This window comes from Mus caroli, unplaced genomic scaffold, assembly GCF_978045245.1.
Source record: "Mus caroli unplaced genomic scaffold, Mus_caroli_1 scaffold_19, whole genome shotgun sequence".
Classification (NCBI taxonomy): Eukaryota; Metazoa; Chordata; class Mammalia; order Rodentia; family Muridae; genus Mus; species Mus caroli.
Genome location: NW_028227274.1, coordinates 75,499,067 through 75,524,376, shown reverse-complemented (window position 1 = coordinate 75,524,376; position 25,310 = coordinate 75,499,067). Strand labels below are relative to the sequence as shown.

At 45.7% G+C, this 25,310-nt stretch overlaps 1 protein-coding gene across 3 annotated transcripts in view; it reads right to left on the bottom strand.

The window, feature by feature from the left end:
* Loxhd1 (lipoxygenase homology PLAT domains 1) overlaps positions 1 to 25,310 on the bottom strand; it is a 164,644-nt gene that overhangs the window by 116,270 nt on the left and 23,064 nt on the right. For all 3 annotated transcript variants that reach the window (XM_085833449.1, XM_085833450.1, XM_085833451.1), the window contains exon 5: positions 3,141 to 3,239. In XM_085833449.1, coding sequence (XP_085689575.1) covers positions 3,141 to 3,239 — 99 coding nt within the window. The remainder of the gene's footprint in view (positions 1 to 3,140; positions 3,240 to 25,310) is intronic.

The following is a 25,310-nucleotide window of genomic DNA, read 5'->3' as shown; positions in this document are numbered from 1 at the left end:
TGGTGGAGGTGGTGGTGATGGTGGTGGTGGTGGTGATATCAGCAGCATGTATACCTTTCTTTACTTCTAACAAAATAGTTTGCCAAATCCTGACATTGATGGATATGGATACATGATAGATCGTGTACATCTTCATTTGATGGTTATGGATAGTGTTACCCCAGCTTCTTTCCTGTTGGTGAGATTTTCCCAGAATTCCTCATGCTGCTTGATTCATTTCCAAAACTCTCCTTTTATGTCTTTAAGCTGGATTTTTATTTATTTTTTTATATACTAGGAGAATATCTTTATGAAAGAGAATCACGTTAAGAGCTCAGGTTAGCCTCAAACTCCAGTTCTCCTGCCCCTCCTTCAAAGTGTGGGGATTCTAAATGTGTTTGGCAAGGACTACTGAGTCCTCACTGGCAGGTTTTCCTGCCCCTGGGATCGCCAATGTCTGTACTTTTGCCATCAGCCATGTTTTCCCATTGCCTCCCATTGGATTGACTGAGCCTTTGGACCTTGAAGTCCCTCTGTTCGCTTATGGATCACACACTTTTACTTTGAGTGTTTACTTTTATAATTTTAGCATTCATACTTAGCTTACTGAAGTCTAAAGTTCATAGTTTAAAACACTCTGAATGTGGGGAGATGGGAAATGTACAAAATTTTCATAATGCTTTATCAATTTTCTTCTCATAAATCAATCGTAAATATCTTGGGTAACTATCTCCTCTTTCCTTTGTGTTAGTCACTGCTATGTTTTGTGGTTGGTGCTTGCTTAGGTTTGTTACGTGGCTATCAATGTTTTGTTTACCTCTGTGTGTGTGAATGAGGGATAGAGTCTTCCTTCATATGTGAGGTAGGCTAGTCTCGAACTCAATATGTAGCCCAGGCTAACCCCAAACTCCTGTTTCTGCTGTCCCAGTCTCCTAAGTGCTGGGATCTATAGGTATAAGCCACTATAGCAAACAGTCCATGCTAAAGGCTGTTTAAGCACGAGTGTAGGATGTATATCTGTCCAATTCTCTTTGGCAGAATAAAAAATTTGTTAATTTTCCCCATCACCTGAAATGACAGCTTATCCATCATGGAATGTATGGCTAACATAGGTCCTTGAAGAGAATATTAAAGGTGTGATCACATGAATTTACAACCTCTGTTGTTGGTGATGGGAGTTATCCATCCACGAGGGTGGAGTTTTTACGGAAAGTGACCCGCCGGCTTTGCTTCTTCTCGGATCTTTCTCCTTGCTTTTGGTTTAACGGAGTTACATAGATTCCTTCATAGAGTCTAGTCTATGAGTCTTTTACCTATTCTAGGCTGACAATTCAGATATGCTGGGTCCTAAAAACACTTCACGGCTATTATGTCGCAGAATAGTTCCTCTTGCCTGTGTCTGACATCCTCTGTCTCTGGATCAACCTTTCCCAGACCTCCCTTCCTTCCCCACTCTCACATCTCCATTCCAAACCTGTCTCTCCATCTGAAGGGTTTGCGCACAGACCTGCAGGTCACTAATCTCTTAAACATTTGATTTGCATTGGGTATCCCACCTCCAAGGGATGCACCTTTAGCAGCCATGTTTTTGCTTCCTGGGGTGTTGTTTGGTTGTTTTTCCTAATTTGCTGTTTTTTCATGGTTCTGTACTTTCCTCAATTCCTTCCGACATGTTGTTAATAATTTTAATTTTTTTAATTTATAGGCTATCCCAACACTACCCCATTAGCTGAAAGCCCTGGGGACTTCATTCCAATTGCTGTGTGGATTACGGCTTCATTATGGTGGGTTGTGTCCTTAAATGTTTCATAGTTTTGGAAAATTCATTTGTGGGGATCATATGCAGTCTTAGAAAGGCCTTTGCAGAATGCTCATGGAGATTCACTCGCTATGAACTAGACATTCTATTTTGGTTTTGTTGTTGTTTGTATGTTCTGAGATAGGGTCTCATTAAACAGCCCTGACTGATCAGGAGTTCCCTGTGTAGACAAAGTTGGCCTAGGACTCAGATCAGCCTGCCTCTACCTTCTGAGTGCTAGGGTTAAAGGCATATGCTATTACATCCAGCTTCAACCAAGTATTCTGTGTGGGGAGAAAGGGGTTCTGAAATCACAAGTCCAGTACAACAATCAGACCTCAAGTCCCTGAATAGCATACATTTTCATTTATTTTGGTTTTAACTTCAAGTTCTTGCAGAGATCCAGTGACTGTACCCACACAGGCCATTGGTCTGCTTTTCACTGAGGCTGTCTGAGACTCTGAGGCTCCTGGCTTCAAGCGTGGTTCTAATTTCAATCACTTGCCTCATTCAGGACCTGCAAGTCATTTTCTCACTCTCAATGAGTCTAGACTAATGACCATGAAAGCCTCCCCTCCACCCCCATAAGAGTCACAGAATCGATTCATAGCTAATACTTTGGTGTTGGTTTTGAGTTTCTCCTTCATGTCCAGTACCTGAAGAGTCCTTTTTCATTCCTTATAAGTTCAGTAATACATGTTGAATCTCTGATGTATTCTTCCCCAAATTCACACATCTCTGTAGCTTTTCTGGCTACTGTGTTATCCCAATAAACTGGTAGAAGTAAGAGAAGACCACCTGTCTCTGTCTGAGACCTGAACTTCCTCCCAGCGCCTGCAGCTGTGTCTGTGTGCAGCTTCTGCTTCACCTGTGAGACCAAGGATCCTTCAACTCCTTAGTCCCACTCTGGTGCATCCCAAGTCACTATAATGAATTATACTACATTCCACCGCAGACCACATAAGCACAGGGCTTATGGCAATAAAGAAATTGAGAATGATTTCCTGGGGATGTGAAATTTGGGTTTATTCATAGTTTAGGATGTGATTTTAATCAATTCAAACCCAGGAATATCTTATTCTGAAAATCACACCACATACACAAAGAGAGGGGAAGAGTGGGAGGACAGAGAGAGGGAGAGAGTTTTGAAGACCTGTCATACATATATACATTTGACCACATAAGGTAGATACCCTAATGTTGGGACAAACCATGGCAGATCACAGCACAAGAAGAGAAGAGAGATGTTCAACGGAAAGGCCTAAAGGGAAAGGCCTCAAGCTGCCTTCCTCCGCTGGTTTATAAGAGGCAGCAGCTCTAGGGAGCTGTACTGGGTGTGGCTTGTGAGGAAAAGACCTATTACCTGTGTCTCCATACTCTCCAAAGATGTTGATAAAGACATCAGCATCTGTCCCGGCACCAATCACGTCACCAGTGTACACCTTGATCTCGTACTTGTTTCCTGGGAACAAGGACAGAGAAAATGTTGCCTCATTAGGATCCAAAACAAAAACAAAAACAAAAAAACAAAAAAACAAAAAAACAAAAAAACAAAAAAACAAAAAAACAAAAAAACAAAAAAACAAAAAAACAAAAAACAAAAAACAAAAAACAAAAAACAAAAACAAAAACAAAAACAAACTATAGGGGCATAGATAGCTGCCAAACCACCCATCTTTCCCACAGATGTCCATGAAATAATGAATTATCAGCATGACTGTTACTATCATTACTGTCAATAACAGGGCCAAAAAAAGTCACTCAAGGTTGGCTCCAAATGACCGTCACTGAACTCTAGGTCATACCTAAGTCCTAGGGAAGGCGCGCTTCTGCTTCCATTGAACACATTCCCCTACCATATCGGCTCTGAGCTACTGAGATGACTTTGAGTCCCCTACACACCTATCATCTTTGACCGTTTGTAAGACAATACTGACGTTCACTGGGGACATTGGAGTCTACAGGTGAAAATAAGATTTGTGTCTATCAAGGCCATAGACAACACAGAGACTAAACTAAAATCATCAACAGTGGGCAGCAAAACACATGTTAAACAATCCACATCTGCTTCCTGTGTTATTGATGCCTTCACTGGACATAAATCAATTTATTGCAACCCCAAACATAGCCTCAGTCATGGCCTCCAATAGGGTAGAGTCAACACATACTTGAGAGTGTGCTGAGCTCCGGTCAGATCTCACCATCAGGAGCCTGCCGTAGGGTAGGGGATAAAGGCCAGAAGATAATGTGTATGGTTAGGGCAAGGAGATGCTTCCAGATTTTCTTAGATGGCAACAGTATGGAGGTCTAAGACAACTCTCCCTTCCCTTCTCCCTTCCTACATGGCTTTCTAGTTCACATGTGGCAGAAGAAATCATTCCTATCAAATATGCTATGTTCACTTTGCTAAGCTGATTAAAAACTAGTGATTCCAGCCATGGTCCAGAATGCTGGCCCTTCTGCTCACTGCTTCCCTAGACTCCTCCCTGCCCTCCACCTCCAGCCTCCAAAGGTATTTGTCCTCTGTCTTCTCCAACTCTGCTGATGTCTGTGTGATGACATTGAGGTTTGCCACTGACTGTCTTGTCCTGTCTACTGTTGCCTCTATGCAAGTCACTCATTTCTTCTGACACATATAAAGGGGGATACATAGATACGTTCAGGACATTTTCCCTCCCTTCCTCCCTCCCTTCTTCTCTCCCTTCCACACCCCTTAGTGCAGCATATTGGAATGCAAACTGAATCCAATTTCCTGAAACTTGAAGTTCCCAGGAAGTTGTTGAGGGCAAAGGACTATGAAGAAAAATCTAAACCTGTCCATTTCCCTCCTCCGGTACCTCAGCCTGGAGAGGTGACAAATTGCCTGAAAAGGGTGCAGAGAGGACACCCATACCCCTCCAGCGCATGCCAATTGTTCTTTGCTGATGAGAACATCAAACCTATAAGAGATGATGTCTCCTCTCCACAAGCCTCACCCAGCAAAGCCCACAAAGGAATGAGCAGGGGTCCTCTGATCCTTGTCCCAAACTGAAGCTGCAGAAGGAACAGCTGCTGTCAGGGTCTACATCCTCTTTTATAGCCATGAATACCCCGAGACAGCAGCTGGAACCACAGCCCTTCAGAAGAGGCCAGGCCCAGGGAGCCTATGGGAACTGGCTTGACACTTGGGCCTTGAGCTGCTTGGAAAGTCAATGGAAAGACAGATACCATGACTTCCAGATTTCCATGAGTGCCTCTAGGTTGTGCGGTTTGTAAGGAAGACCTTAGTTAAAGCTGACTGAGTCTATTCTCATCTCCTCTCAGAGGCTCCAAACAGCCTTGGTTGCTCTCTCCTTGTCAAGAAGGCTTTCTGGGAAATTGGTCTGATTCACAACCTCTCCTAGGTACCTTCCTATTGCTGTAAAAACATGCCAAGACCAAGGGAAAATACAGAAGACAGAATTAGTGTGGTCTTAGGAGTCCAGAAGGATCGGTCTCAAACCACAAACAGGAAGCAAGGTGAGAAAAGTAGAAATGATGCCAGTCTTCAAACTCTCAAAGCTCGTCTGTGGTGACATAACTCCTCTAACAAGTCCACAGCCCCTAAGCCTCCTCAAACAGCCCGAGTCTATGGAGATATCTCACTCAAACCGCCATACAACCTTGGCCAGTTCCACTCTACGGTTCCCTGAGCCTGCTTAGTGGTGGCAAGATGGCAGGCAGATCACTGCAGCTGGTGGTGCCAGGTGGAAGCCCAAGGGGGCTTCTAAAGGCTGCTTCCAGGCACCTTGCAGTAAAGGAGAGGCAGTGACATCTCACAAGGACCCAGGCAATGTGGGGCAGAGGTAGGAAAAGAGGCAGGGAAGCATTCATAGAAAGTTCTGAATCATTCCAGCGCACAGATTTCCATCATTGGGCCAGATGACAAAGGGGACAATTTTAATTCTTAAAGCTTTTTGAATAGCAAAAAAAAAAAAGCAGCAAAGGAATGGGGTGCCCTTTGGGTGAGTCTCCCATCCCTAGAGACACCTAAGCAATTACTATGTGCCACACAGTTGGGTGGAGAGTCATGTGTCAAGAGACACTGTAGCAGAAATGCCATGGGTGAAGAAGCCAAGGGATTAAGGGAGCCATCAGTTTAAAAGGAAATCTGGAAAGTGCCGGACAGGACATGTTTTAGGAGATGTAGACCACCTGATCTCCGTTGCCATGACCTCACCAGCACAAGGAGAGTCTGGGATGCAGGAGCCTTAAGAGGCCTACAGGAACACTGTACCCATCCTCAGGAGAGTGGAAAGGCAGGATATCCAGCCAGAATGAAGCAAGCAGAGAGAAGCCAAGGTCAGGGCTCAAGAGCTCAGAACTGGGAGAAGCTTCAGGGCCTTCCCAGCTGAAGTAACAGTAGATCTGAGCCCAGGGAACAGGAAGTGAAGTGAACACTCTGGGAGAAAAGAGGCAGGCCCTCTTCTGGCCTCTCCAGAGCGTTCTATGGCACAGTGGGGTTGTGAGTCCTGGGTGAACAGCAGACTTTTGCTATTAGGTGACTGCTAGTCACACCATCTAAGGAGAATGGCCACAGGGATAAGGAGGTTCTCTTTGCAACCCTATTATTTCAAAGATCCCATAAGTGGGCACTGGGGATTATCCAGGGCTGTTCACCTCCTCTGTCTACACCCTGGCTCTCCAGCAGGTCTTCGTGCTAAGGCCCCGAGGGCACAGTGCCCCAGTGCAACCCTAAGTGGTGACTCAGTGAAATATTGACAAAAGAGCATGTCTGAACAAAAGCAAACAGCGTGCAAAAAAAGCGCAGCGTGCGGGAGCCTTCCTCCACAAGCAGACATGCCCACACACAATGCTACATTTGAATGTCAGATGTCTCCCTACAGGGTCACATCTTGAACACTTGGTCCCCAGCTGCTAGTGCTGTTTTGAGAGGTTTTGTGTAAAAACCCTGGTGACACGTGGCCACTAGGTTGCAGAGGCACATCGCTGGGGACAGGTCTTCAGAGCGATAGGTATCTGCTTGCGGCTCTGGGCTTTCCAGTCAGCTGCTGTGTGAGGAGCCTCCGCCAGCCACTCCTTGATGTCTTCCCTATCATGATGAGGTGAAATCTCCTGATCCCGGGAGCCCACAAGCCCTGCCTCCCTCAAGTTAGTTCTATCAAGTGATTTGTCACACAGAAGTCAAAAACTAACACGTGGACTTTTGGATGTAGAATTCACTGTGAGATTAGCCCATTAATAAGACAGTCAACATGACAACCTGAAATTATCCAGAATGAAGGGGAGGTACATAGAAGGCCTGAAGAAACCCTGCCCAAAGGCCAGGAGGAAGTGGTAACGCAGGGAGAAGTTATGGAGTTACAAAGAAAGGGCTGGAAGAGAATCCCTGAGGACAGGTTGCATCTGTGGTGACCTGTCTTCTTGGGTGAATGGCACTAAGCACTCAAGCAGGACTTGGCAGCTGACAGAGCTCTTGCACATCTCTGAAACCATCTGATCCAGACTGAGCATCCCAGGGGAGTGAGTCCCTTTTTCTGAAAGGGTGGCACATGTCCCTGGGGTGATGACAGTTAGGGGCCAGCTCTCTCTGCCCACCCTGCAGCATGCAGTAGAGACTAAGTCTGGAAATACAGTATGACTGACACACAACAGCACCAATGCACCCCATTTCACACACACCCTGCCTTTCATCTCTGGCCTGGCTCAGAGCTAGCACAGAGCAGTGGCGGAGCTCGAAACAGAGGAGAGTGAGCCAACGCTGGACAGGGTCTGGGAACTGCCCTTTGAGCCAGCTCTAGAATTGGCTTGTGACTTGTTCACTTGGCGTGCTTCTTGTAAAATTCTCCCAAAACTGATTCCGCTCTTTCGGCTGGGTTACCATAGCCTATGCAGGAGTTATCTGCAAATAAGAATCCTTTCCTCGAGACACTCTGGCGCCATCTGTTGGACAAACCTATAGCTGATAGGAGCTGTCTCATACAAAGTTGTGTGGCGTTGGGCGAATCCATCTTAGGCCACCAACTCTACCACAAGGGCAATGGCCTCCCTTCACTAAAGGTCAGTGCAAGCTCAGAAAGGCCACATTCAATCGAGTGTTACTCTGAACAACGAGCAAAGGAGAGCAAAGGAGAGATGCAGAACCCGCCTTGAAATCATGTATAATGCCTTCCAAAGCAACCTCTCGGCCTAAGCTGTGCTATACAGTCAGTCTGCTTAAAGACAGCTGTACCTCACAGTCTCCCTGTCCTGCTTGGCGGAGACACACAGGCACACACACACGCACACACACACACACACACAGGCCTGGCCTTGCCCCGTTTCCTCTCTGCGGGCTGGATGTAGAGACACAAGAACTGCCTGAAGGCCAGCGGAAGCGCCTGCGTGGGCTTCCCGAAAAGGCAGAAGCTGGCAAGCCCTAGCTGCCTAAGCCTGGTGTGCCAGCCGCCCCCACAGCCTCCCCTGCGCTGTCTGGAACAGTCAGCTCACAGCAGCAGCGACACAACACATCTCCAGAGAGCACCCTGGCGGAGGGGGAGGTTCAGTGATAAGAACCTGGCTCCCTCCTCTTGGTGCAAAAGTACCCGTGAGGCTGCTGCTAGGCATGCTCTTGCCACATGTTGAGTGCATGCCTGTCTCTGAGCCTTGCGGCCCTGGAAAGGGTTCTCACACTGACACTAACTAAGCCTAGGCTGGAAACGTCCACGTGGTCAGGTTTGTTGTTGTTTTTGTTTTGGGTTTTTTGTTTGTTTGGTTTTGAGAAATAGTCACGAGTAACCCCGTCTTTCTCTTCCACCCAAGTATCCCCAGTCCTGGACCTGGACCTGCGACTCAGCCTCTGGGGGCCTGGCTGATTTCACAGCCTGTAGCAGACACCAGCTGAGGCGCTGGAAGGGAGAAATCACAGGCTGTGCAGAGGAGGCGATGAAAATTCACAGGGAGAGAAGGGGTATGTGTCGTGGAAGGCTCCCTGGAAGGGTGGACTGTTCTTTCCCAGCCAGACAAAGCTGACTCTGCTCCACAGAGTGTGCAGGTCAGGAAAGCTGGGTGCACAGGTGGCCATGTTATCCATCGCCACTGGCCCTAGAATTCAGCCAGAGACCCTTCTCCCTACCCCTGACCCTGACCCTGACCCTGACCCTGAACCTGTCCCAGTGTCTCCTATCTCTAGCAGATCCAGACGTTTCCCATTATCTCCTTGTCAGACTTCTCCATACTCCCCACATGTGCATTGGCAACTCCTGGGTTCAGAGAGCCTGGGCCCCTTCCTTTGTTTTTCCCACAATGCCCTTCTTTACTCTCTCTTGAGCAGTGTTCTGTTTTCCTTAAAATGGTCTCTACCTTGTTGCTATTGTAGACATCCCCAAACAAAGGTCTCTTTGTACTAAGGGCCTTTGAAGGGCCAGTCACACCTGTCATCTCAATCCCCACAGCAATGGACCCCACTGTAGTTTGTATGTAGAACATCCCGCTATAGGCTCCTGTACTTTAGCAGTTGGGTCCTAGCTGTTTTGAGGTTGGCAGTAAGGCTGTAGCTTGGTCTCTGTTATGTCCTGAGCCATCTCTGTGTCCTGGTCAGGGCCCTGTGACAAGTAGCCGCCGCAGTCTCCCAGAGCCACGGGGCTGCCTACAGCCAGTTCTTCTTCACCATGATGGACTGTGATCTCTCAAACTGTGAGCCAGACTCAATCCTTCCTCCCTAAAATTGTCTCTGCCAAGTGCCACGGTCTGAGAAAGTAACTCTACAGACCATAGCTGTGCCACATCCAAATGACGGGGAGACCTTAGTCACCAGGGAAACGCAAATCAAAGCAAACCTGAGATTCCACCTCACACCAGTCAGAATAGCTAAGATCAAAAACTCAGGTGACAGCAGATGCTAGTGAGGATATGGAGAAAGAGGAACACTCCTCCATTGTTGGTGAGATTGCAAGCTTGTACAACCATTCTGGAAATCAGTCTGACAGTTCCTCAGAAAATTGGACATAGTATTACCTGGAACCCAGCTATACCACTGCTGGGCATATACCCAAAAGATGCTCCAACATGTAATAAGGACACATGCTCCACTATGTTCATAGCAGCCTTATTTATAAAAGCCAGAAGCTGTAAAGAACCCAGATGTCCCTCAACAGCAGAATGGATACACAAAATGTGGTCCATTTACACAATGGAATACTACTTAGCTATTAAAAACAATGAATTTATGAAATTCTTAGGCAAATAGATGGATCTAGGGGGTATCATCCTGAGTGAGGTAATCCAATCACAAAAGAAGTCACTAGATATGCACTCACTGATAAGTGGATATTAGCCCAGAAGCTTGGAATACCCAAGACACAATTCACAAACCACATGAAACTCAAGAATAAGGAAGACCAAAGTGTGTATCCTTCAATTCTTCTTAGAATGGGGAACAAAATACCCATGGAAGGAGTTACAGAGACAAAGTGTGGAGTAGAGACTGAAGGAAAGACCATCCAGAGACTGACCCACCTGGGGATCCATCCCATATAAAATCACCAAACTCAGACACTATTGTTGGTGCCAACAAGTGCTTGCTGACAGGAGCTTGATAAAGCTGTCTCCTGAGAGACTCTGCCAGTGCCTGACAAATACAGAAGTGGATGCTCACAGCCATTCATTGGACTGAGCACAAGGTCTCCAATGACGAAGCTAGAGAAAGGACCCAAAGAGTTGAAGGGGTTTGCAGCCCCATAGAAGGAACAACAATATGAACTAACCAGTACCCCCAGAGCTCCCAGGAACTAAACCACCAACCAAAGAAAACACATGGTAGAGCTTGTGGCTCTTACTGCATATGTAGCAGAGGATGGCCTAGTCGGTCATCAATGGGAGGAGAGGCCCTTGGTCCTGTGAAGGCTCTATGCCCCAGTGTAGGGGAATGCCAGGGTCAGGAAGCGAGAGTGGGTGGGTGGGTAAGTGGGGTTGGGTAGGGATGGGGAGGGGATAGGGGAAGGGGATTTTCATAGGGGAAACCAAGAAAGGGGATAACATTTGAAATGTAAATAAAGAAAATATCTAATAAAAAAGTTCACACAATGTTAATAATGAAAGAAAGAAAGAAAGAAAGAAAGAAAGAAAGAAAGAAAGAAAGAAAGAAAGAAAGAAAGAAAGAAAGAAAAAGGAAGGAAGGAAGGAAGGAAGGAAGGAAGGAAGGAAGGAAGGAAGGAAGGAAGGAAGGAAAGGAAAGGAAACTTGACCATACTTGAGAAAGGGTCAGACCTAAACTGGAACTCAGGAGATCTGAACAAGTATGTCATATCAGCTCACACACCAACCTCCTTCAGAAACACAGACCCCCAAGCCCACAGTGCATCCTGAACTCCTGGCATCTGTGGAGCCCATTGGCTGACTGAAACATCACTGGGGAGAGGGAGAAATGACTCAATGAAGTGCTTGCCTTGCATGCATAAGGACCTGAGTTTGTGTGCGCACGCACACACACACACCCACACACCCACACCCCGAAACCCACATAAAAGAGCAAAACGTGGTGTCTATAAGCTGGTGCTTGGGAGGCAAAGGTGGGCAGATCTCTGGGGCTCACCAGCTAGCCAGCCTAGCCCGGTTGTCAAGCACCAGACCAAAAAAAAAAAAAAAAAAAAAAAAAAACCTTTTAGTATCCATATTCACATGCATACACATGTGCCTGCACACACATTAATATATATGCATATAAATATGTACATAGATATATGATAAAATATCACTTGGTCTTTAATAGTTGTTCCCAATATTTCCCAATTAGTTGTACCACATGCTACATTGTTAGCAATACAATGTAGCATATGTTACAATACTCTGTAACATACAATACTTTGGCAATATGATACTCTGGCATGTTAGAACATAGTGTAGAACCTTCCACTGATCACAGTTCACCTTGCTCCCTCCACCTCAGCCAGCTCACGAGCAAGCTCTGCGGAGCCCTGTGCACTTGTTCCTTGGTGGGCGCTCGCCCTCGTTCTGACACCTGGTGTTCTGAGCGTGCTTTCCTAAGCACCCGGACTCCTCCCTCAGGAACCACCGCCCTGGCCTGACTTCTCTGCATGGCTATGGTTTATCACCCCAGATACTGCTCATCTGCGGCAGGGGGAACCAGAACTTTGCTCAGCCCTTCTGGGAGTCAAGTGATTGACATATCATACATGCAGAAGTCTGGACATGTGCCAATGGTGGCCCTACCTGGGTGATCGCTGCACACCACAGTTTACAGGAAAGGAATCATTCTGTTCAGTGTGATACAACAAGCACGGAATTCTTAAGAATACTAAAATATACAAGATAGGAGGTGGGTGAGCTGTGATGGTCTTCCTATCATGGGAAGAACTGGCTTTCTACAGTGTGCTCAGCCCATCTGATTAGCCTGCCTTTAAGAGAACAAGGTAAGGACCAACCTTGCTGGCCTTGGATTTCCCCTGTAGTCAATCTCTACACCTAAGCTAAGGCATAGCCTTAATCTTACCTTATAGATCCTTCTACATCCTTGACCAAGTGGAATGCCCATGTGTGCATGTGTGTTATGATAACCATTTGCTGAAACTAGCAAATATAGGTTGAAAAACTCCTTGTAAAATGAATATTATCATTCAGTGTTGAACACACTATGTGGACATCACTTGATAGCATGGGTTTGTTTGATATCTGTGTCAATTGTGGACAGCTGTAGTCAATATTTAATCCTTTGTAAAACTTGGTTAAGGATTTCGGTAAAGTGTCCCTCAATCCACCACTGTGTGATGTTTTCTGTGCTATTCAATACAGAGCAAAGCTCTTTGTTAAGGACAGGCATGCAGACACAGACTCAACATATAGGGACAGATGAGACAGCATTTGGGCAAGCATTTGACAGATTCAGACCCACCCAAGAGACAGGCAGGGACACTGGAAGACACAGGAATAGCCAAGTAAAGAATTCAAGTCTGAGCTCACTCTTGATCAAATGCTATCACCAGGAAGAACTTTATTGATTTCTTTCTATAATATGACAGCAATGCATTATGGGTGACTCTGAGGTTTTTATAATGTGTTCAAAATGGCTTCACTATATGGCAGCATTGAGTAAAATATGCTTACAAACCTCAGTCTATATTAATATATTACTCTAATACATTCATGAATCCAAATTTTGGGGACAAAAGAACAGAAAACAAATTCATCAAAGGGTGATTGCATAGCAATCTTGCACAGGGACTGGTTTCCAGCACTGGAACTACTCCTAGCTCCATGTTTACAGAGGGATTACTCCAAAAAACATCACCTACACGTGGAGAGAATAGGAATGCTTTCCTCGTAGGTCACTGAATATTAAATGTACTTTATGATAGAAAGGTGATAGATAGATAGATAGATAGATAGATAGATAGATAGATAGATAGATAGACAGACTGATGGATAGACAGATGATAGATAGATAGATAGATAGATAGATAGATAGATAGATGAATAGATAGACAGATGATAAATAAATAGATGATAGATAGAGAGATAGAGAGAGTAATGATAGATAGATAGATAGAGATGATAGGTGATAGATGATAGATTGATAGACATAGACAAATGATAGATGATAGATAGATATTTAGATAGATAGATGATAGACAATTAGTTAAAATTATGCCTGTCATAAGTACCAAACAAAAATTACCTACTACTCTCTTCAAATAACAAAATAATAGGCGCGGGACCTGAGACTGCATTAGTTAGGGAAGCAGAAACCGGCCTGAGTAGGACCACAGGCCTCATCCGGCTGGATCAGCGCCGGGGTAGCGGGAGCGCAGGGTTGCCTGACACCCGCCAGCTACCCACGACCCCCGCCGCAGGATTTTGGGACTGCTGGTGAGTGGAACACAGCTTCTGCTCCAATCCAATTGCGCGGGACCTGAGACTGCATTAGTTAGGGAAGCAGAAACCGGCCTGAGTAGGGCCACAGGCCTCACCCGGCCGGATCAGCGCCAGGGTAGCGGGAGCGCAGGGTTGCCTGACACCCGCCAGCTACCCACGACCCCCGCCGCAGGATTTTGGGACTGCTGGTGAGTGGAACACAGCTTCTGCTCCAGTCCAATCACGCGGGACCTGAGACTGCTCTGGTTGGGGAGAGAGAAATCCGGCCCACACAGGGCCACAAGCCTCTTCCGGTCAGAAAAGCACCTGAGCAGCTGGGGCGCAGGGTCTGCTGACACTCGCCAACTGCCCACAACACCCGCCACAGGATCTTAAGACTTCTGGTGAGGGGAGCACAGCTTCTGCTCCAATCCAATTGCGCGGGACCTGAGACTGCATTAGTTAGGGAAGCAGAAACCAGCCTGAGTAGGGCCACAGGCCTCACCCGGCCGGATCAGCGCCAGGGTAGCGGGAGCGCAGGGTTGCCTGACACCCGCCAGCTACCCACGACCCCCGCCGCAGGATTTTGGGACTGCTGGTGAGTGGAACACAGCTTCTGCTCCAATCTTTAAATAGTGACAACGATAACAACTAACCCCAGAGATTACCAGATGGCGAAAGGTAAACGTAATAATCTTACTAACAGAAACCAAGACCACTCACCATCATCAGAACCCAGCACCCCCACTTCACCCAGTCCAGGGCACCCCAACACACCGGAAAAGCTAGACACGGATTTAAAAGCATATCTCCTGATGATGATAGAGGACTTCAAGAAGGACGTTAATAACACACTTAAAGAAATGCAGGAGAACACTGCTAAAAAGGAAGAAGACAATAAAGAGGAAGCACAAAAATCCCTTAAAGAATTGCAGGAGAACACTGCTAAAGAGTTACAAATCCTTAAAGAAAAACATGATAACATAATCAAACAGGTAGAAGTCCTTACAGAAAAACAGGAAAACACATCCAAACAGATGATGGAAATGAACAAAACCATACTAGACCTAAAAAGGGAAGTAGACACAATAAAGAAAACCCAAAATGAGGCAACACTGGAGATAGAAACCCTAGGAAAGAAATCTGGAACCATAGATGCAAGCATCAGCAACAGAATACAAGAGATGGAAGAGAGAATCTCAGGTGCAGAAGATTCCATAGAGAACATCGGCACAACAATCAAGGAAAATGTAAAATGCAAAAAGATCCTAACTCAAAACATCCAAGAAATCCAGGACGCAATGAGAAGACCAAACCTACGGATAATAGGAGTGGATGAGAATGAAGATTTTCAACTCAAAGGACCAGCGAACATCTTCAACAAAATTATAGAAGAAAACTTCCCAAATCTAAAGAAAGAGATGCCCATGAACATACAAGAAGCCTACAGAACTCCAAATAGACTGGATCAGAAAAGAAATACCTCCCGACACATAATAATCAGAGCAACAAATGCTCTAAATAAAGATAGAATACTAAAAGCAGTAAGAGAAAAAGGCCAAGTAACATATAAAGGCAAGCCTATCAGAATTACACCAGATTTTTCACCAGAGACTATGAAAGCCAGAAGATCCTGGACAGATGTTATACAGACACTAAAAGAACACAAATTCCAGCCCAGGCTACTATACCCAGCCAAACTCTCAATTAACATAGATGGAGAAACCAAAGTATTCCACGACAAAACCAAATTCACACATTATCTCTCCACGAATCCAGCCCTTCAAAGGATAATAACAGAAAAAAACCAATACAAGGACAGGAACCACGCCCTAGAAACAACAAGAAGGTAATCCCTCAACAAACCTAAAAGAAGACAGCCACAAGAACAAAATGCCAACTTTAACATCAAAAATAACAGGAAACACCAATTTCTTTTCCTTAATATCTCTTAATATCAATGGACTCAACTCCCCGATAAAAAGACATAGACTAACAAACTGGCTACACAAACAAGACCCAACATTTTGCTGCTTACAGGAAACTCATCTCAGAGAAAAGGATAGACACTACCTCAGAATGAAAGGCTGGAAAACAATTCTCCAAGCAAATGGCATGAAGAAACAAGCTGGAGTAGCCATTCTAATATCTGATAAGATTGACTTCCAACCCAAAGTCATTAAAAAAGACAGGGAGGGACACTTCATACTCATCAAAGGTAAAATCCTCCAAGAGGAACTATCAATCCTGAATATCTATGCTCCAAATACAAAGGCAGCCACATTCATTAAAGAAACTTTAGTAAATCTCAAAGCACACATTGCACCTCATACAATAATAGTGGGAGACTTCAACACACCACTTTCACCAATGGACAGATCATGGAAACAGAAACTAAACAGGGACACAGTGAAACTAAGAGAAATTATGAATCAAATGGATCTGGCAGATATCTACAGAACATTCTATCCTAAAACAAAAGGATATACCTTCTTCTCAGCACCTCATGGTACCTTCTCCAAAATTGACCACATAATTGGTCACAAAACAGGCCTCAACAGATATAAAAATATTGAAATTGTCCCATGCATCCTATCAGATCACCATGGACTAAGGCTGATCTTCAATAACAAAATAAATAATAGAAAGCCCACCTTCACGTGGAAACTGAACAACACTCTTCTCAATGATACCTTGGTCAAGGAAGGAATAAAGAAAGAAATTAAGGACTTTTTAGAGTTCAATGAAAATGAAGCCACAACATACCCAAACTTATGGGACGCAATGAAAGCATTTTTAAGAGGAAAACTCATAGCTCTGAGTGCCTCCAAAAGGAAACTAGAGAGAGCACACATTAGCAGCTTGACAACACACCTAAAAGCACTAGAACAAAAGGAAGCAAATTCACCCAAGAGGAGTAGACGGCAGGAAATAATCAAACTCAGGGGTGAAATCAACCAAGTGGAAACAAGAAAAACTATTCAAAGAATCAACCAATCAAGGAGCTGGTTCTTTGAGAAAATCAACAAGATAGATAAACCCTTAGCCAGACTCACTAGAGGGCACAGGGAAAGCATCCTAATTAACAAAATCAGAAATGAAAAAGGAGACATAACAACAGATCCTGAAGACATCCAAAACACCATCAGATCCTTCTACCAAAGGCTATACTCAACAAAACTGGAGAACCTGGATGAAATGGACAAGTTCCTAGACAGATACCAGGTACCAAAGTTGAATCAAGATCAGGTTAATGATCTAAACAGCCCTATATCCCCCAAAGAAATAGAAGCAGTCATTAATAGTCTCCCAACTAAAAAAAGCCCAGGACCAGATGGGTTTAGTGCAGAGTTCTATCAGACCTTCAAAGAAGATCTAATCCCAGTTCTTCACAAACTATTCCACAAAATAGAAACAGAAGGTACTCTACCCAACTCATTCTATGAAGCCACAATTACTCTGATACCTAAACCACAAAAAGACCCAACAAAGATAGAAAACTTCAGACCAATATCCCTTATGAATATTGATGCAAAAATCCTCAATAAAGTTCTTGCTAACCGAATCCAAGAACACATCAAAACAATCATCCATCCTGACCAAGTAGGTTTCATCCCAGGGATGCAGGGATGGTTCAATATACGGAAATCCATCAACGTAATCCAGTATATAAACAAACTCAAAGATAAAAACCACATGGTCATCTCCTTAGATGCGGAAAAAGCATTTGACAAGATCCAACACCCATTCATGATAAAAGTCTTGGAAAGATCAGGAATTCAAGGCCCATACCTAAACATGATAAAAGCAATCTACAGCAAACCAGTAGCCAACATCAAAGTAAATGGTGAGAAGCTTGAAGCAATCCCTCTAAAATCAGGGACTAGACAAGGCTGTCCACTTTCTCCATACCTATTCAACATTGTACTTGAAGTCCTAGCCAGAGCAATTCGACAACAAAAGGAGATCAAAGGGATACAAATTGGAAAAGAGGAAGTCAAAATATCACTTTTTGCAGATGATATGATAGTATATATAAGTGACCCTAAAAATTCCACCAGAGAACTCCTAAGCCTGATAAACAGCTTCGGTGAAGTAGCTGGATATAAAATTAACTCAAACAAATCAATGGCCTTTCTCTACACAAAGAATAAACAGGCTGAGAAAGAAATTAGGGAAACAACACCCTTCTCAATAGTCACAAATAATATAAAATATCTTGGCGTGACTCTAACTAAGGAAGTGAAAGATCTGTATAATAAAAACTTCAAGTCTCTGAAGAAAGAAATTATAGAAGATCTCAGAAGATGGAAAGATCTCCCATGCTCATGGATTGGCAGGATCAACATTGTAAAAATGGCTATCTTGCCAAAAGCAATCTACAGATTCAATGCAATCCCCATCAAAATTCCAAATCAATTCTTCAACGAATTAGAAAGTGCAATCTGCAAATTCATCTGGAATAACAAAAAACCTAGGATAGCAAAAACTCTTCTCAAGGATAAAAGAACCTCTGGTGGAATCACCATGCCGGACCTAAAGCTCTACTACAGAGCAATTGTGATAAAAACTGCATGGTACTGGTATAGTGACAGACAAATAGACCAATGGAATAGAATTGAAGACCCAGAAATGAACCCACACACCTATGGTCACTTGATCTTCGACAAGGGAGCTAAAAACATCCAGTGGAAGAAAGACAGCATTTTCAACAAATGGTGCTGGCACAACTGGTTGTTAACATGTAGAAGAATGCGAATCGATCCATTCCTATCTCCTTGTACTAAGGTCAAGTCTAAGTGGATCAAGGAACTTCACATAAAACCAGAGACACTGAAACTTATAGAGGAGAAAGTGGGGAAAAGCCTTGAAGATATGGGCACAGGGGAAAAATTCCTGAATAGAACAGTAATGGCTTGTGCTGTAAGATCGAGAATTGACAAGTGGGACCTCATGAAACTACAAAGCTTCTGCAAGGCTAAAGACACCATCAATAAGACAAAAAAACCACCAACAGATTGGGAAAGGATCTTCACCTATCCTAAATCAGATAAGGGACTAATATCCAATATATATAAAGAACTCAAGAAGGTGGACTCCAGAAAGTCAAATAACCCCATTAAAAAATGGGGCTCAGAACTGAACAAAGAATTCTCACCTGAGGAATACCGAATGGCAGAGAAGCACCTGAAAAAATGTTCAACATCCTTAATCATCAGGGAAATGCAAATCAAAACAACCCTGAGATTCCACCTCACACCAGTCAGAATGGCTAAGATCAAAAATTCAGGTGACAGCAGATGCTGGCGAGGATGTGGAGAAAGAGGAACACTCCTCCATTGTTGGTGGGATTGCAAGCTTGTACAACCACTCTGGAAATCAGTCTGGCGGTTCCTCAGAAAATTGGACATAGTACTACCGGAGGATCCAGCAATACCTCTCCTGGGCATATATCCAGAAGATGTCCCAACCGGTAAAAAGGACACATGCTCCACTATGTTCATAGCAGCCCTATTTATAATAGCCAGAAGCTGGAAAGAACCCAGATGTCCCTCAACAGAGGAATGGATACAGAAATTATGGTACATTTACACAATGGAGTACTACTCAGCTATTAAAAAGAATGAATTTATGAAATTCCTAGCCAAATGGATGGACCTGGAGGGCATCATCTTGAGTGAAGTAACACAATCACAAAAGAACTCACACAATATGTATTCATTGATAAGTGGATATTAGCCCAAAACTTAGGATACCCAAGATATAAGATACAATTTGCTAAACGCATGAAACTCAAGAAGAATGAAGACCAAAGTGTGGACACTGTGCACCTTCTTAGAATTGGGAACAAAACACCCAGGGAAGGAGCTACAGAGACAAAGTTCGTAGCTGTGATGAAAGGATGGACCATTTAGAGACTGCTGTATCCAGGGATCCGTCCCATAATCAGCTTCTAAACGCTGACACCATTGCATACACTAGCAAGATCTTGCTGAAAGGACCCAAATATAGCTGTCTCTTGTGAGACGATGCCGGGGCCTAGCAAAGACAGGAGTGGATGTTCACAGTCAGCTATTGGATGTATCACAGGGCTCCCAATGGAGAAGCTAGAGAAAGTACCCAAGGAGCTAAAGGGATCTGCAACCCTATTGTTGGAACAACATGATGTACTAACCGGAACCCTGGAGCTCTTGTCTCTAGCTGCATATGTATCGAAAGATGGCCTAGTCGGCCATCAATGGAAAGAGAGGCCCATTGGACTTGCAAACTTTATATGCCCCAATATAGGGGAATGCCAGGGCCAAAAGAATGGGAATGGGTGGGTAGGGAAGTGGGGGGCGCTATGGGGGACTTTTGGGATAGTATTGGAAATGTAATTGAGGAAATTATGTAATAAAAATATTAAAAAAAAAAAAAAAAAAAACAAAATAATAAACACTTTAATTATTTTTGTATACATTGTTCAGTACTTTGAGTTGGTAGACCATGCTTTTTCCTAGCATTAGAACTAAAGAACAAAGTCGCCTATGGTCAATACTGTAGCCTTAGCCTCTAATTTGAAAGAAACCCTTGAGAACGGCTGCCAATTTCCTGTGTCTTGCGTTGGCTTTGACACCAAAGCTCTCCAGGAGGCTGGAAGGAGGATTGAACACTGGGTGGTGGAAGACAGAGAGACTCAAAGTCTAGGGTGGACTTCCAGACCCTAAGAAGGAGGCACCTTTCTGAGATTCTCACTGAGGTCACTCCACCCCTCACCTAGAAGCCAAGGGGGGCTACCAGGAAGCCACTGGCAGGGACTGGACAACGGGGTTCAGGCCAAGGCAGAGTCTGACCAAAAGTTCCTCTTTTCTTGGGTACAAAATGTAGAATAGAAAATCTTCTATTTCCATAAATGAAGGAATTGTTTTCAAAATACCCATTTAAGAATTAAAAATAACTGTGGGAAGTGGTGGTGCCTGCCTTTAATCCCAGCACTAAGGAGGCAGAGGCCGGCCTGGCCTACAGAGCAAGTTCCAGGACAGCCAGGGCTATGCAGAGAAACCCTGTCTCGAAAAAACAAACAAACAAACAAACAAACAAAAATCAAAATAACCAAATTTGAAGAAAATCTGTAATTTCATGCCTTCTGGGAAGGTTCTGGCTGCTTGGCTGAAGCAGCCTGTAGCTGGCTTCGGTCCTGGTAAGAGACAAAGCCTCGGGGATGCTGGAGCTGGAGAGTACAGGTGAGGCACAGTCAAGAGAGTGCAGTTTTCCCAAGAGCTCTCACTCGGTTGGAAGCCTAGCAAAGGCCTTCCCACCATGAATTCAGCCTGAGCCACACCTCCTCCACGAAGCCCTCCTGATTCCACTTTCTTCATGCTCCCATTAGCCTGAGCCACACCCACGTAGAGCATATTGCTTTTCTGCACCGTGGCTAATAACTCTCTGTCCTTGGAAGTGTCTAAGCTTGTAGAGAGAGAGTTGCATACATCACTGTGAGCCCAGGATTTGACACATTGAAATAGCAAAACATTTCATTCATCCCGTCGCTGAATGAGTGTGCTTAAGAGCAGTGTGAGCCAACATTGTGAGCCCAGGCCTCCTGCTCTGCCCCACAGTGGGGCTGTGACCAACAGCCAACAGCGGGTTGCTTGGCTCCCCTGGGTTTCCATTTTTCTCTTCTGTAAAGTGGAGGAGGAGTTGATAAAAATCCCATTTAGTCCTAAAATTCTCTTTTCTGCCTCACCAGAGCCTCATTGTGAGCGGTTCTTCTTCCCACTCTTTCCGGCGATGAAGCTTCTGCAGTGCGAGGTGGGAGCAGATGGGGTGGGCGGGCAGCTACTGTGAGGTCAGGGGAGGCGAATGTTTCGGGCCTGGCTCACTCTCCCTGCCCAAAGCCCTTTCCCTGTCCCTGTGGAAATGGAGCCCCCGCCACAGGGTGGCAAGGAATGTCAAGCTTCTCTCAAGTGGCACCCGCAGCCAACAGAGCCCTGGCAAGGTTTGAAGTTGGGTGATGGGGAAATGTCAGAGAGAGGGGGAGGAAAGAGGAGAAGAGAGGTTCTCCTCCCTGTGAGCTCCAGATGTTGTGGAGGCTGAGAGCCCATCCACAGTTGTCTTTAGTCTGCCGGGATCCTAGAGGGGTTGGCGGCACCCAGAGTCCTAATTCGGGGGGTTGGGGGGGGGGGGCTAAAAGCTGCAGACTGTGTCTCAGCCACAAGAACCAGAATGGTTCTGAATGTGGGAGAAGGAAGGAGACAGGCCAGCTGCCACCTCCACGCATCCTGCTGGGACTGCCTCTGTGTTAGTGACTTCTGGATCCTTGTGACCGCACAGCCTGACAGAAGCAGCATCAAGGAAGAGAGATTTACCTGGGCTCACTGTCTCAGATGGTTCTTAGCGTTCTCCATGGTAAGGGAGGCTCAGCAGCACAGCTCAGTATGTGGAGGTAGGACCATGTGATGGAGGCTGCTCGCATCCCAGTGAACCAGAAAGCAGGGGCCAGGTATAACCTTCAAAGGCCCTCCTCTCGTGATCCACCTCTGCCAGCTTGACTCTACCTCCCAGAGGTTCCATGGCTCCCCAAACCAGCAACATCAGCTGGGGAGCAGGTGTTCAAAATGTGAACCTATCAGGAACATTTCAGGTTCAAAGGACAGCTCCAAGTGTTCACATGTGAACAGCACAGCTCTCTAGCGTCTGCTCATGTCCGTGCTGACGGTGGACTAGGATAGCTAGGCTCTGACCACAGAGAAGAGAGGATCATGGGATGAGAGGATGGGAAGCAATGATGAAGAAGTGCTTACGGCAGAGGAGGAGCATCAAAGCCCGTCTCTTCCTGCCCTACACACACCCATGTTCTACACTTACTGAACCCCAGAACGCCCAGTCCAGCCATTCTCCAGGGGAGACATATATGGCCGAGGAGCTGTAATATGCCCCAAGTCCCATCTCTACTGGCTTGAAAAAGCCAATGCCAGGATTTGGGGTGCACATCCATTTCAGATGCCTTCTGACCCAGTGTTAGATCTTAAAGGGAGTGATTCGATTACTCTATGGTTTTATTCCCTGGCACCCGATACAATTATTTAATTATTCAGTGGTAGCCAGAAGAGCATGAGAAAGGCCATAACCACTCATTTCCTTGGCAGAGCCTCATGGTTGCTTCTTTGCATCAGTCACCTAGCAACTGTCGTTCAGTGTAGGTGTAGGTGACACACAGTCCTCTGGGAGGCCATGACCCACTGCTGGTCAATACAGTTTGCTAACTGTATTGACCCTTCCTGTGCTAACCACAGCCACCGTTTAATCCTTCCTCTCATCAGATACACCCAGGGTACCAGGCCTGACACGGTCTCACTGAGACACTGTGTACACATAGCTCGGTGTGCCGATCGCGCTATGGCACAGCACCGATGCCTAGTTACCTGATGAAACACCCAAGAGAAATGGTATTGGTGAGAGCTAACCCAATCTATTTCCACCTGTCCTGAGGGTATGGGCCACTTTCAGCCTTCAGACTGACAGGTCGGTTGGGCATAAGGAAAGAGGTGGGGGCAAGTAGACCAGCAGTCTAACCACCCTCCACCCACCCACCCTTTTGCCTACGAGGACGACGCTTGTACTTCTTGAGAGAAGCTTCCCAAAGAAACTCGCCTTGGTCTTTGTGCAGCATGTGACAATACTGGCCACGGCTGCCCCTACTACTAATCCATCAGAGATGATTAAACATGTCTTGGAAGGTGTGATCCTAACGAAGCCTAGGAAACAGGTACAAGTTGGACGTCAGGGGAGAGGTGAGTCTGGATCCTCCCCACACAAGGACCTTCTCCCCCCACTCATGACTGTGTCCGAGTGTGGCATGTTCGTGAGCTGTTAAGCGAGAGTTCTGACAGCCTGGGTGGTGACCAGCGCCCAGCCTGGGCAGCATGTGATGCTAGTTCTCTGAGGACTGTCCCGTGGTCAGATGACAGGGCTTCTCCCACAGCCATGTGGCATGGGATCAGTGCTAGTTTAAGCCACATGATCGTCTCTACTTTTCTAGGATGTTGTGGGTGGGACCTAGACTGTGGCCAGAAACTCGAGGTAACAGTATGTTGGCGAGTGAGAAAGCTGGGTATAGTGGCTGGTTTTGTGTGTCAACTTGACACAGGCTGGACTTATCACAGAGAAAGGAGCTTCAGGTGAGGAAATGCCTCCATGAGATCCAGCTGTAAGGCATTTTCTTAATTAGTGATCAAGGGGAGAAGGCCCATTGTGGGTAGTGCCATCCCTGAGCTGGTAGTCTTGGTTCTATAAGAGAGCAGGCTGAGCAAGCCAGGAGAAGCAAGCCAGTAAAGAACATCCCTCCATGGCCTCTGCATCAGCTCCTGCTTCCTGACCTGTTTGAGTTCCAGTCCTGATTTCCTATGATGATGAACAGCAATGTGGAAGTGTAAGCTGAATAAACCCTTTCCTCCCCAACTTGCTTCTTGGTCATGATGTTTGTGCAGGAATAGAAACCCTGACTAAGACACCAGGGAAGGGCTGCGCTATCAGGGTCTCGCTCATGCTGCCAGACTACACAGACCACTAAGGAAGACTCTCTAAGACCCAATGCTGGGGCATACCCAGAGGGATGTCATTATCTTGTCAAATGTCACCAACCTCAGATATTTCTACATTGCATCTGTCAGTATAGCTCCATGCCCCACCTCAGCCTCAAGAGTGTAGCCTGAGTATCCTTGAGTCAGTGAGGACCTATTGGCCCTGCAACCTCAGCCTGTGTAACTCTGCTTCAGGCTTACCAACTGCGGGTCAGTGCTGTGCCTGGGAATGTCACAACAGAGGTGACATCACAGAGGAAGATCTGAAATCAGTGAGTGAGAAGCCTGGGACAGCTCAGAAAGAGAGCACGTGAGAACCCAGCATAGTATGGGACCTCAAGGGACATCTAGTGTGGCTTTCTGATAAAACAAGGAAACAGAAACATAGACAGCACAAATGACTTGCCCAAAGTCACACAGTGGCTGAAGAGTGATAGCAGACCCCAGAGCTCTGCCACCCAGGAGAGAACTCTTGGCACCTGTCTGTGACTGTCTTTATAAGTGAAACATCACACACAACCCTCCCCTCATACACACAAACCTATTGCTAACTGATGCTCATACAAGCCCTTAGAAACAATTGAGGTGGCAGATGGTGGGGTGGGGGCAGAAAGACGCCCCAGTGTTACTCTGGGAGTGGCCTGGGCTTAGTTAGAGAGATAGACACATATTTGGTCATTAGAGCCAAAGAGGCAAACAGCCATCCCTGCAACGTGGTGTTTCTTAGCTATTTTCCCATCTCAAAACACCTGGGAGTTGCATCCCACGCTGTCAGCCCGAGAGGTTTGCTCTGGCAGCTGCTAAGGAGGAGGCTGTGCCTCCGAGTGTGGGAGACTGAACTTGGCTTCCGGCCCAGGGCTTCCATAGCTGTGGAGATGGCACCGTGGCTGCTCTGCCCCTCTGAGTCTGGGTGGTGAGAGGGTGAGCCATTCCAGACAAGACACTAGAACCCTTCCAGGAAGAGAGCTGGGCATTCATGATAAAGGAAGGGGTGCCAAGAGGCAGATGGAAAGACAGAAAACTCACAGCACCTCCAAAGCATTTGAATGGCTAAGCCCGAGTTCCTAGGGATAATAAATGAAAATGTGTCAGAGAGGTGGCTGCCAGCCTCCCATAAGTTCCAGAAGATGCCAGGTCCCCTGGTA